Raw genomic sequence first — 13,481 nt, forward strand, 5'->3', positions numbered from 1 at the left:
CTGCAGGAGTAAAGCAGTAGTATTTTGGGTAGCAGCGTATGTTGGTCTTATTATGACTTTTTTTTTCCTTTCAGCATGTCAGACAGCAAACCAAAGAGCAGTAGCCCTGTCCGCCTGCCTGAGACTACCACGGGTCCTTCAAATCGTACTGCAGAACCTGAACAACGTAAGACAACTTTCCCAAAATCATATACATGATACTAAGCTCAGTTCAGATTTAAGTCTACTAAACCTGAGTTTAAAATAGTGTGAAAGTTATAACAAATTGAGTACTAAATTAAAATTGTTCCAAATGGGCTTGTTGAGCTTTGTCATGTTGAAGTTGTAATACATCTTGTAGTCGACTTGATGTAGAAAATGTTATATATTTTTAAGTCTGTAATCACCTTCTCTTGATTTTTATGAGATCACGTTATTATCTGCTTTAATGCGTTATTATGCAGTGTAACTGGAGTTATTCTTGGATCTAGCCTGTTCAGTGGGTCATGATGCCTCTGTTCTGACCTCTGCCTTGTTTAAAAAGTAGGCAATTTATTTTAAAATCGAGAGGAGGGAATACTTTTACGTTAAAGATCCTCACTTTGGTCTGTGTTTTTAAGATGCTATTCATTCTTCTAGTGGGGCGGGCTTCTGTGTTGTAGTTCTTCCTTTCCATGTTCTTAAATTACGACTGACTCTTCACAACTCCTGTTTTGAATTGTATTTTCTACATTTGAAATGTTGATGCTTCACCCCTGCAGTTGCAGTCATCTGAAGTGTTAATTCCCTGTTTCTGTGAAGTCTGCTATGTGAAATGACTCCAGCATTCCCCAGTGCTACTTAAGCCAATAAATCTGTTGATACTGATATTGGTTGCCTGAGGAATACCAAATTAGTTGAACAACATCACCCCTCCAGTTAGAACAATGAATGGAGAATTCTTTTATGAGACAAGCTTTTATTAAACTGCCTCTCATAATGCCAATACCAACTTCTTTATTCTTTTCACTGTAGCAAAGAAATCATCTGGCGTTTTGTCTTTCTTTCGTGGCACGGGAGGGAAGAGCCCAGACTTGTCTTCCCAGAAGAAAGAGACCTTACGTGGTGCTGACAGTGCCTACTACCAGGTTGGACAGATGGGCAAAGAGGGAGCAGAAAACCAAGGAGCAGAGCCTCAAGGTACATCACTCTGGCTCATTACTCTTTCAGCAGTTTACTTACCAATAGTTCATGTTTCAACCCAGTGTGCATTGAAAATGAATGATTTGAGTGTAAAATACAGGTTTCTTTTGATATTACTGCTTTGTTTTATGAGAAGAGAAATGGGGTGGAGGGCTTTCAAACCCCTGTAACTATAGGAACATTAAGATTTAACTTCCATTGTTTCAGCTCATGGATAATAAAGAAAACAAAAACTGAGAGAGCTTGTACTTGTGTTCCATGAATATCAATGACCTTCTAGCAGATGTATGATTACAGCTGTCTGATCCTACAGCTCATTATCTATTATTGAAGAAAAAATAATTTTCTTGTAATGAGTTTACAAGCAATATCTTGCATGGCTTTCTGGGTAATAATAATGAACAAATGTGACTGAGTGGTATCTTTATGCCTTCAGATGAGGTAGATGGAGGAGATGGACAGAAGAAGCAGCTGGTGAATCCCCATGTGGAACTCCGTGAGTTGCTGTACATAATAACTTGAAGTCTTAGCTGATAAACTCCTTTCTTTGTGTGAACATAACAAATCTTCAAGTTTGATTTATTTTTCCTTCCTGTCCCATATAAATGAAAAAAAATCAAGAACAAAGCAATGCTGCTTTTTTACTTTAGTCAATCCATGGTACAGAAATACCACATAAAACTGTAGTTGTCTTTCGGTTTTGTGTGGTATGTTTCACTCCCCCCCCGCCCCGCCCCGTGTTGGGCTGTTGTCTGGACGCTTTCACATATACTGTGAGCTATCCTAAAGGGGTTTGATTTTATTGCAGGCTTTTAATTTAACTCCTGTTGGTTTAAATTTCCAAGGTGCAATAGTTGTCAGATTAAGATATTAAGCAAAATAATGTTTTTCCAGACATGAGTAAAATCTAAGTATCATCTTAGGTAGTCAGTGAGTATTGTGCACTGTTATTGAGGAAGACCTTTTCTTGCAGAATTTTCAGATGCGAATGCCAAATTCTACTGCAGGATTTATTATGCTGGGGAGTTTCACAAGATGCGTGAAGTGATTCTGGGGAGCAGTGAAGAAGACTTCATTCGCTCCCTCTCTCACTCTATGCCCTGGCAAGCACGCGGTGGCAAGTCTGGGGCTGCGTTCTATGTGACTGAGGGTAAGTGGCCTCTTTCTCTTTCATAATTAGAGGGTGTTTGGGGGTAGTGATGGTTTTGTTGTATAATCCTTGTTCACGTCTAGCCAGAGAGTTGCTGACAGTCAAGTGACGACACAGAATGAAAAGCTGTATAGATTTCAGAAATCAAAAAGATCAGTATAATTCAAGGACAACTGTGGTTTTTAAAGAAACTTTTTTTTTTTAGATTTCCACATGTTGTAATTGATTTGTAGGTGTTTTTTTTTTTTTTTTTTTTTCAACGGTGGCTGATTCTAGGCTGCTACTTTAAAGCAAGTCATGAATGAAGGGTCTATAGCCTGTTTTTTATCCTATGTGTAAAGAGCCCATGCAGCTGAGGCAAATCAAACCTAGGCAGTCTTTTCTCCCTTGTTTACTACTGGGCTGAAATTCAGAACATATCCACTTAAAAAAAAAAAAAAAAATATTCTTAGCAACAGAAGTTGATTTCAAAGTTTATTTAAGAGAATTGCAGTCCTTTAATTTTTTGACCATTTCAGCTGCATGACTGTTTTAAGATCTTGCAAAAAATACATCACTTACAGTATGTAAGCCTGTTGTTTTTGTCTGATATTAAAACAGATGATAGATTCATCTTGAAGCAGATGCCTCGTCTGGAGGTCCAATCATTCCTTGACTTTGCTCCACACTATTTCACTTACATAACTAATGCAGTTCAGCAGAAGGTATGTTTTCTTTTTCTTTTTTTAAAAGAGGAACTGTATTTTAGGCAGTGTTCTGTATTTTACTGACTAGTAGCTGTTTCTATCACCTCTTTTCATTTAAGCAAAAAAGGGAAGTTGGAGGTATGAGTTACAATAATGTGTTTTTGAGATGAAAAGTGGGAATTCTGCTGGAGCTTCTAAGGTGTAATGCACAGTCAGGATAGTGGTACTTCTCATATATGATTGGTTTCCTGCACACTAAGATCTTACCCAATATCTTCTCACCAGAAACCCACAGCACTGGCTAAAATCCTTGGGGTGTATCGAATTGGGTACAAGAACTCTCAAAACAACACAGAGAAGAAGCTGGATCTGCTTGTCATGGAAAACCTTTTCTATGGAAGGAAGATGGCTCAGGTAGGGGTTAAAGTGCTGACTGTATGTGACCAAGCGTTCTGTTCCACTGCAGTGTAGTCTCTTTCCTGGCTGAGAGCAAGAGCAGGGTCACTGGTATGTATCTAGATAACTTTGCATGTGCTCAAAGTTGACACTTGGAGCCTGTTCCTTGTTATGTGATCCTCAGTAGCTTGATGACTGTATTGGCTAGTTCAGATTGCTGTAGTGCATGCTTCAGTTCTAAGTCTTTTGTCCTTACATCTCTCTTGGTTGCCAAAAACCAAAAGGTGTCCTTGCATCTCCTTTCTTTGGGAAAACTTGTCAAGCATTTATAAAATTCATTAGGATTACAGACTAATTTATTTAGAAGGAGAGCCTCACTAATGGTGATAGTGAGCTCTCTGTGAAGTTAGGGAAAACTAATAATGCTTTAAATCCACTCTTTCTGAACCACAAGGTTTTGAGTTCAACCATGCTCTTTAGCAAAGGGAGGGTGGCCTTTGAGGCAATAGAATGGAAACCTTAAAATGACTGAAAATTCTCTTCAAATACAGAATCAATGCTGAAAAGGAAGTTCAAACAAATGTTGCATCTAGTACTATATAGCATCACTTCTTTCTTCCTTCCCTCCCCATACTTGACATCAAATAGTGGATAGCTATGGGAAGAAGTGAACTGAGAAAGATTGTGGACTCTGTCCCTGGAATTAGAGCAGGTTGTTCAAATCAAGATTTTACTAACTGGACATGCTTCAAGTTTAAAGCATTGGACTAGAGATCTCCAGAGGTCCTTTACAACCAGATTTGTTTACAAAACAAATGAAGTGGTCTGTCTCTAACCCTGCAAATGCCTGCTAAACAGTACTTCATGCAAGACCCACCTCCCTCTTCAGTGCCTTTGCTGTTAGCATTTGAATCAATAAGCTGACTGGGAAGCTGAGTTTGCCCATACATGTCAAAATTAAGGACACAAGTTTTTTTGTTTAGATTAGGCTAAATATTAGTGAAATAACTTGCCTGAAACTGTGGTTTGAAGTAGCAGAGCTTTCATGTAGGCTTACATACTACTGTCTGCTAAGGAAACTATTTTTTTCGTTGTATGAAAATACTTTGCTGTCTTTCTCCCTACTGAGAAGGCAAGAGTTGCTTTGCTGTGATGCTTGCTCAAGCACTGCACTGCATGTTGGGGTCTTTAACCTCACAGAAAACTGAAGAAAAAAGAAAAATAGTAATGCCATTCTCCATTTGCAGGTTTTTGACCTAAAGGGCTCCCTCCGGAATAGAAATGTTAAAACAGACACGGGGAAGGAGAGCTGTGATGTAGTCCTGCTGGATGAGAACCTTCTGAAGATGGTCCGGGACAACCCTTTGTACATCCGTTCCCATTGCAAGGCTGTGCTAAGAGCTTCCATACACAGTGATTCCCAGTTCCTTTCCAGCCACCTCATCATAGACTACTCCCTGCTGGTGGGTCGTGACGATACAAACAATGAGCTGGTTGTTGGGATCATTGGTAGGTTGCCTTTTGCTTTTGCTTGCTTTCAGCGAGTGACACTGCTTTCTTTTGGTTTAGGCATTTTTAGTACTCTTAGAACTGCACCACCACCATGGGGATGTGAGTCAAGAAAGCTCATCTTCTCCCTGATGGAATACTGCACTCACCTGTCATGGGTGTTCAGGGTGGTGGCAGGAAGTCTTTTCCTTGCAGCCCCCTTTTCCATTCAGGGTTTTTTATGATGTTTCCCATCCTTCATTTCATGAAGTGGCAAGTGTTTACTTTGCCCAGGCAGTTAAAAGCTTTAAGTGTTATTGTAGCTGCTTGCAGGTTCAGTTTTTTGTTTGTTTGATTCGATAGTGAGCTTCCTGAACTCTTGAGCTATCGTATTCACCCCAACCAAATATAAGAAATCTTGAATAATCTGGAAAGAGAAGATGCTTGCAGGGGGAGCACCCAAGTCCTGTCTATGGAAGTCTACTGTGTTCTTCTCCCAGTTGGAGTAGGAATAGATATATTTTAGAACACATTGCTTGTGTTATAGCAGATATGATGTGTTTTTTCTTGCAACAGATTACATTCGCACTTTTACCTGGGACAAAAAACTTGAAATGGTAGTGAAGTCAACTGGCATCTTGGGAGGACAAGGTAAGGCTAGAATGAAGGAAAGACTTTTGATTGTGTTTATTTCTTACCTGGAAGCTTCTGATAACTGCTAGTAAACCTACAACTTCTCCAGTGTGTGAAATTGCTACACTTCAAATCAAGATGTGTAGAGTAGGGGAAGGAATAAGGAATTTCAGAAAAAATCCTACCTTTTAAGAGAGATCCTTTAAGTACTTGAAAGTCTGGGCATGGGAGATATATGACTGTTCTCTTGTGTTTTGTTGTTATCTGGTGCTCACACAAACATAACTGTAGAGACATGCTAGCAAAAGCCCTTGCTGCCTGGTTTCAGAAGTCTTGAGTCCAGAAAATCAGTTACCTTCTGGACTACTGGTGTGGAGGAGTCCCTATCAAATGACTGATTACTGCTACCCAGATTTTGAGGAGCTAAGTTCCCATTGTGGAAGTGAGAGGAGTACTTGTGCAGAATTGCATAGTATTGGCTGCATGCTAGTAGGTGGTCTAGAGAGGGGTGGGGGGAAAAAAAGGAAGGGAAACACTTGGACATCTGGAGAAGATAAGAGCATGTTCCTGGGAGAAACTTGCTTCTCTGTGGGGAACGCCTGTAAAGATATGTAAATAAGAGAAAAACCAACTGGGGCTGGTTGTGAAAAGCCTAGATAGTTTCTCCAACTTGGTGCATCTGAGTTCACTGTTAAGGATGCAGACCTTGATCTCTTGTCTCCCAAATGTTTCAAAACTAAATAAAATCTAACAGTACTTGTTAGTTCCATGTACAGTACGCCTTCATTGTTGTACCATCTGATGCTGTAATTTCACGTGAAACCTGTCTGTACTGCAGTGTACTCTTTAGCCTATTTCTAACTGCTTTTGCCTCTTGCATGTTAGGTAAGATGCCAACTGTGGTCTCTCCAGAACTGTACCGGACCAGGTTTTGTGAAGCTATGGACAAATATTTCCTGATGGTGCCAGACCATTGGACAGGGCTGGGCCTGAATTGCTAAACTAAAGCCCATATTGGGAAAGCACAAGAGGACAATGATGTTACAGGCCACTCTTCCTGTGGCCTGCCCAGCAGTAAGCAAGAGGATTGCAGTTCCGTGTCTACACTGACCACGTGCATCATGTTGTGGAGTGAAATTTGCTTGTTGCACTTTAATCCTCTCTTGGAGGCTGATGGGTGAGCCAGCCTCATTAAGGATCTAAGCTGTAAGGTACCACTGAAGAGCGCTGATTGAGACATTCCCTCTGTCAGTATGGAAGGTGGTGCTATCTCCATGTATGAGCACTGAAACCTACTGTCCAGTTCTGGTGGTGTAGAAGTACATGATCTCTGTAAGTCTTGCATTCCTTAAGGGGTGTTGAATATGAACAGCTTACATTTCTGTAGTGGATGTGTGGTACTGCAAATGTGAAATATCCTCCCACCCCATGAGGGTGAGTGAGAGAAGAATGAAGTTAATTCCTAAGTTCTGCTTTTTTCTTCAGTGATCTGTAGTTGACCTGTTTAGGATCCAAGAATAACTTGTCCTGCTTACACTTTGTAGCCTCCATTTTTACTAGGTTCTGTAAACAGTACTTGAGGATGGGGAAGTATGCGTGTGTGGATTTGTTTTGGTTTGTTTTTTTTTAAGGCAGCTCCTTAAATGCCATAACTCTCCAAATCACTACATCTTTTAATAGTGCAGTACAGCTCTGTCTCTGTAACTTCATTTTAGCTGAATCCCATGAAAATGGGTTGTCAGTGATCAGCATGCTGCAAACCTCAAACATATCCCTTCAATCCAAAACAGGAATTTGATCAAAATATTGCCCAACTCCCTGGAAATGGGTAACTAAAACATACCCTTTTATGTAACAAGGCTCAATTAATTATAGTTATGAAGCTGGTTAACTCTTCCCTTAATAGAAGTCACCAATTTGCCAGATGAAATGCATACAGCCTTAGATTGACAACTTTCTCCTTAATGAAACCATTATGCCTGGCAGATCACTTAAAATCCATTTCAGTTCCTAAAGCCTTTGAAGCAATGTATTTACCTCATGGTGAAATTTTGCCAGGAGAATGCTGTTCTTGTTTGTGACATGCTGATGAGAATAAGCATCTAGATCTTATCACACCGTGCTATTCCAATGGAAAAAAAAAAACTTTCTTCAGCAGTATTGATTTTTTTTTTTGCACCACTAAGATGAATGTATTCTTCTGAAAAAAACTGAACTAACAAGTATCTTGTATGATGGATAAGATGTGCAGAGATCTGAGAATTTCTACGTTATGAAAATAAGCACCTCTTTCCATTTTTATTATTTTTACCTGTTTTGTAGGTGACAAGTTTACTTTTTAGATTCAGTATAATATAGGCCAGTAAATAAGAGTTATGTTTTTGTTGTTTTGTTTTTTTTTTTTTTAAATGCAAGTTTGAGAAGCAAGAATACTGTCCTTGGACTTCCAGTCTCCAAGATGACTTCAGACATTGGAGTCTGGGGCAATATAGCTCTTTATGACCACTTACTCATTCTGATCAGTTGCCTGGTGATTTCATCTTCACTGTAGCTGTGGGTTGAAGGGTGCATTTTTTTCACTCCTCCTCCTGTGTTCAGTATTTTCTTCTGCAGCAGATGGTGGTGGCTCTGGTCAGGAGTGACACCTGGGCAGCATTGGGCAAGGAGAGGACAGTGAAAACTGAATTGTTGGCTCTGAAAACAACCAGTGCAGTTCAAGTCTGAGCTGCCAGGAGACAACAGTCATTTTTGTTGGAAGAAGTCTTCCCTACTCCCCACCATCATTTCCAATGATGAGCAAAAGTACTGGCCTTGAAGCAGCAGAAACAGAAGTATTCGTGCTTCCTCTGTGCAATGTAATCTCTGTTTCTGGGGGTGCGGTTTGGAAGGCCTCAGTGATGTGTGCTGTGGAAAGATGACAGTTCTGCTTGACTCCCTCTGGCATGGAATCCTTCCAGTTCAGCACAGGGCATCGGGTGAAGCTGATTGCCTCTGAGACATGTCATCTCCTGTATCGAAATGTGCTCCCAGGTTGGTTATTTGTGTAATGAGGAACCAACCTGTCCATCAGCTCAATGCTACTCATTTCTGTGTCTCCTGCCTTCTGTCTTGGTCCATTGATGTGCAAGAAAGAGCATGACGTGTAGCCCAAGTCTGTTCTGTTCTCCATTATAGTTTACATGTCAACTTTCTCCTTCCTATCCTGAAGTTTATAGGGAAAATACTTGACTTGCCCAAAATCTGAGGTGACCCTACAGCGGGTGGTTATCTTTCACTTTAGTTAGTATGTGCAGTGGATGACGGACCATGAATATGGGCAGTGTCATGGCATCTGCACTAGTTTGATGCAGAGCTGGGCTGTGCTAGCCCTGTCTTGTCACCAGTAACCCTTGCTCTGGAGTGGTATGTGGCTGTTCTGCTTGTCTTCCAGAGCCCCAGGCAGCTGGCTGTAAACGAACTTGGTCATCTGATTGTAGTTAATGTTCCCCTGTGTGTAATAGCGTGAGGCCTTTGGCACTGGACAAAGTGGGAGAACCCTCCCCTCTGGCCAGCTGTTCTGTAGCCTGTGAATGCAGAGCCCAGTTGTTTGAATTGCAGTCTTGGGCTGAAATCATAGCATTTGGAGAGGTCTTGGGCTGAAATCAACAGCTACCTTTTGGTCAGGATGTGGCTGATAGACTAGTACTGACCAGCCTGGAGTAGGTAGCAAACTACTAGTCATGGGTGAAACAGCAGCATTAACTGGAACTGGGACATCTTTGGGTGCCGTGTAACCTAAAACTGGAAGCATTGCTAGTTCAAGTCCCAGAAATTGAATAGATCACCCAGATGTTTCCTTTTCAGATTAAGAGTTGTCCTAGCATTTCACTTGCTACAAAGGTGATGTTCTTGAAAGGAGAACAATAGTTCATGCAGAAGAGATCCTTCTTGTGGGGCTGGTAGGCCTGTGTCCCTGCAGCATGCCTAAGGATGTCTTAATGGAGTGGCCTGGGTATTAAATAAGCCCTTTGATTAGAGCATTTTATTTCCTTGTAACGCAGGTGTAGTGTGTGTTTGCATAAACAAAATCCAGTTGTAAATGCACTGTAAGACTATGTTTTTTTTTCCGGAGTTGCACTGGCTCATCTGTTGTCTTGAACTGAGGCCTTGTGACAAACATCTAAATCTTGTCCCATTCAGAAGCAATGACTTGTTTCAAGTCGTGTAGACAGCAGGTTGCCTTGCAGTAGCCCAGGGCTGCGTTCTGTTCCCCAAAAGCACACATGAGGGACTCTTGCTAGTTAAGGAGCTCCACTGGGCTCAGGTGGAGTTACCTGTGGAGTGGGCTGTCCTCTGTGAGAATGACCAAAACCAAATTAATCACTCACTAGCAGGAGGCCAGACTAACCATTATTCAAAGCACTTCATGTATCATAATGTATGTATTTCTAATCTACCTTGGTTCAACTGTATTTTATAAGATTGATGTACTAAACTATTTGAGAGTAACTGCTTTGACTACTTGGAGAATCAAAGTGTAATGTATATAGATAAAAATGCAAATAAAGTGACTAAAATATACTTGGGTCCGTTCCATGTGGTGAAGTTCTGTCTCTTGTAGAATCCCACTTTCCTGATCAGAGGCCAAGCCCTGTGCCTGCTCTGCTGGAGGTTGCCTGCTTTGCATGCAGTGTAAGCATGCTTGTCATCTCTCTGCCTTGCAGCTTGGATCTTCTGATGGAGCAGGACCTCTGAGCAGCTCTCCAGGTCAGTGTTTATAGAATGTGCAAATAACCTGTCGTGCTCTTCTCCCGCCTTCTCCCCAGCTGCTTTACAACATAGTGCTGTGTGAGACAGGGAGCCAGTTTTGTCCACCAGGTGGTGATGTTTCTGTGGCCCAATTCTTCCAAGAGGTGGAGCATTCTTAGAAGTTCTCCAGGTATTTCTGTAGTTTTCTCTTAAATGGGTAAGATTTAATGATGATAATGATCATCCAAGGAGGTTTGAAAGCTAATGGCTTGTCTGGATTGCTTCATGTTTCTAGTATATAATAACTTCCTCTCTTACAGCTAAAAATGATGTGTGATTAGATCTGGGAAGGGGCCTTGTTGGTTCTTAGAATGTTAACCTCAACCTGAAACATAAGGATTTTACTTCCATTATATGACATCCTCACTTTTGCCAGGTGCGTTTGGCTTCTGTTGTCTACTGCTGTATGGAACTGCATCAGAAGCTGTCACAGCACAGGTGTGTGAGCAAGGAAAGGGGCGGGATGCTCAACTTAGGGTGGTGCTGCCTTTATAAGGTTGAGCAGCAGAACTTGAGGAGCTTCTCTTGGTTTGTTCACAATGAATCCCAGAATGATAGAGATCTGATGCAAAAGGAACTAAGTCCAGCTGCCTAACAAGTATAGGACCAAACAGCATCAGTACTTCCAGGTATGACTGTTGATACTCAGTAAAAGATAAACTTGTGCTTGTGTGAGTCAGCACAGGCAGGCAACAGGAACAACCAGACTCAGCTAAAATGCAAAGAGTAGATTTATTCTCGTTACCTTTTCAATTGGGGGATCCCTGAAGCAGCACCTGAGCAGAGGTATGTGAGCACAGGCACACAAGTGAGAATGCAGGAACTGCTAAACAAGGTCCATCCTAGAAGATTGCTGACCTCCTGGTTTCACCTGTTTTTACAAAACCTGTTTATTGTGCAGGCACAGTTTTTACCACCATGCTGTGATTCTCACTGTGCTTCTTTTTTTTTTTTTTTTTTTTTTTTTTTTCCTGTACCAAAGCCCAGAGCTCAAGCACAAACAACAGCAGACATAACTCATGTTTTTTCTGCATTGCTGCTCCCCAGACTTCATGCATTCCTAGCTTCAAGGTCACTTGAGCATATTTACAATCCTTCATGCTAGCTTCCTATTCTGATCCCATCCTCCTCACACACTTCTAGCCCATTCATCACAACAGTGCTCTAGGCAAAACTTCTTTTGGATTACACTGAAGTCAGGGAGAGGGACAGTAGGCTGAGCAGGGTGAAAATTACTGTTCTGAAAGTACTTTTTAAATTTTATTTTTTTAACAGGCTGATTGCTTTCTAGAGGTAGAGAACTGGTCTGTGGAGTGTGGGAGGTGGCCAAGGGTTGCCATGTGCTGGTCACAGCTGGCTCCAATGAACCTCCTGCAGGGCACAGCTGAGCCCATCAGCAAAGCTGGTGGTGTCTGTGTGAAAAAGCACTTCAGGAAGACAGCAAAGGGAAAAAGAGAGTGAGGAACAGCCCTGTGAATGCCAAAGCTAGTGACCTGTGGGGAAGCCCGCACAAAAACATGTTCTCCTAATAGGAACTGTGACCTGTGAAAAGCCCAAACTGGAGCAAGCTTCTTCTGAATGACTGAAGCCCTTGGAGAGGGCCCACACTGAAGCAGGTGAAAAGCATGAGGGGGTGGGAGCAGCAGAGGGAAGTTGTGGTGCCCTGACCATGGCCCCTTTCCCCTGCACTGCTTGCTGGGGGGTTTGTGTGTGTGGAGGAGTTGGGAGTGGGTGAGGCTGAGCTTGGAAAAGGTAGGGGGAGTTGGGGGAAGGTGGTTTCCAGTGTTTTAATTTAGCTAAATCTGATTAAATATGGTCATTAATCTCTAAGGAGTGAGGTAACACCTAAATGGACAAGAAGATAGGGAAATGATGACACTGAGCTGATTTGCTGTGGTAGTTTGCTCCCCACCATAGGCTGTACCCATGGGAGGTGCAGAAGGTTGCCCTTCTTCTAAGGGGAGCTCTCAGTGCTGCCATGAGGCAGTCTGCTCCTCTCTCATTAGGGCAGAAACTGCTGGTGGCTGTGGTAGGTGGGAGGAAAGGCTCTTGTTAGGCCACCCTGAAATACCAAATGCTGCAGAGCTGAAAGGCTTCCTGGGTGGAAAGAACTTGAGGTGACTTCAAGATGTTGCAATGAGAAGGTATTTGTAGGAGGGCTGCCTGCCAGCCTTCACCTGAGTAAAACAGTACTGCCTAAATTGCAACAGAAAACTAGACCCAGGGAGCAGATGTGTATGACAAAACACACAGTGAGATCTTTCTGGATGATAAATAAATGCATTTTGTGCACCTGGCTGTCCATTTGAAGGCAGGCTAGAGACTGAATAGTCTGCCTATTAAATCTGTGTTTTCTCCTGACTTCTCTGGTCTTTGTGTGAGAACCTGTAGGCTGAGTTTTCTCTGGCTGATTACAGCATGTTTTATAAATGTTTTCATTACAAGTTTGGCTGTGTCCAGCTCTGAGTTGACACTGCATGAGAAACACTTCCTGGAGGAGAAGCAGCAGATGGTGTTGATTTTTGAACAGGCTGCTTGCTTCCAATTTAGAAAAGAAGAGTTTGGCTGGAAGGGACCTTCAAGGATCATTTAGGTCAGCTGCCTGACCGCTTCAAGGCTAAACAAAAGCTGAGGGAGCTTTCTGACTGACTCTTGAATACTGCCAGGTATAAGGTATGAAGTACCTATCTAGGAAGCATATTCCAGTATTTGACCACCTGCACAGTAAAGAAATTTTTCCTCACACTCGGTCTGTCCCTCCCCTGGCACAGCTTTGTGCCATTTCTCTGTGTCCTGCCATCTGCTCCCAGGGAGCAGAGACCGACACCTCCCTCTGGGCTGCCTCCCCTCAGGGAGCTGCAGGGAGCAGTGAGGTTGCTTCTCAGATAGCCCCAGGGCCCTCAGCCTCTCCTCATAGGGTGCATCTCCCAGCCCTTTTACTAGCCTCCTCTGGGCTCTTTCAAGTACCTTAACATGCTTTTTATACTGTGGAGCCCTGAACTGTGTGTGGCTCATCCCAAATTGTGGGTGTGATTCTGATCTAAAAATGGTGGGTGCTAGCATGTGAATTAGAGATAGCAACTACAGGACTGTAGCCTCTGACTACCTGAGATGATCCTGAAATTACAGTTCTGATCGAAACTTCATGAACTTGCAGCCTTCAAAACAATATGCTACTT

General features: G+C 42.2%; 2 protein-coding genes across 8 annotated transcripts in view; both read left to right on the forward strand.

Annotated features, from left to right (window-relative positions):
- The window catches only part of PIKFYVE (phosphoinositide kinase, FYVE-type zinc finger containing), a 61,517-nt gene extending 51,443 nt beyond the window's left edge, over positions 1–10,074 (forward strand). For all 5 annotated transcript variants that reach the window (XM_084524824.1, XM_084524821.1, XM_084524820.1 and 2 more), the window contains 9 exons: positions 75–166; positions 994–1,158; positions 1,598–1,657; positions 2,135–2,311; positions 2,912–3,015; positions 3,283–3,411; positions 4,641–4,902; positions 5,458–5,532; positions 6,400–10,074. In XM_084524824.1, coding sequence (XP_084380950.1) covers positions 75–166; positions 994–1,158; positions 1,598–1,657; positions 2,135–2,311; positions 2,912–3,015; positions 3,283–3,411; positions 4,641–4,902; positions 5,458–5,532; positions 6,400–6,515 — 1,180 coding nt within the window. In that variant the 3' untranslated portion in view covers positions 6,516–10,074. The remainder of the gene's footprint in view (positions 1–74; positions 167–993; positions 1,159–1,597; positions 1,658–2,134; positions 2,312–2,911; positions 3,016–3,282; positions 3,412–4,640; positions 4,903–5,457; positions 5,533–6,399) is intronic.
- PDE1A (phosphodiesterase 1A) overlaps positions 6,712–13,481 on the forward strand; it is a 253,162-nt gene continuing 246,392 nt past the window's right edge. The window contains exons 1-2 of one of the 3 annotated variants that reach the window (XM_084524828.1): positions 6,712–6,846; positions 10,115–10,260. In XM_084524828.1, the coding sequence (XP_084380954.1) occupies positions 10,179–10,260 (82 nt within the window). In that variant the 5' untranslated portion in view covers positions 6,712–6,846; positions 10,115–10,178. Of the gene's footprint in view, positions 6,847–10,114; positions 10,261–11,295; positions 11,919–13,481 lie in introns of those variants that run through there. The other 2 variants (XM_084524834.1, XM_084524839.1) reach the window with 2 other exon arrangements.

This window comes from Aythya ferina, assembly GCF_964211825.1.
Source record: "Aythya ferina genome assembly, chromosome: 6".
Lineage (NCBI taxonomy): Eukaryota > Metazoa > Chordata > Aves > Anseriformes > Anatidae > Aythya > Aythya ferina.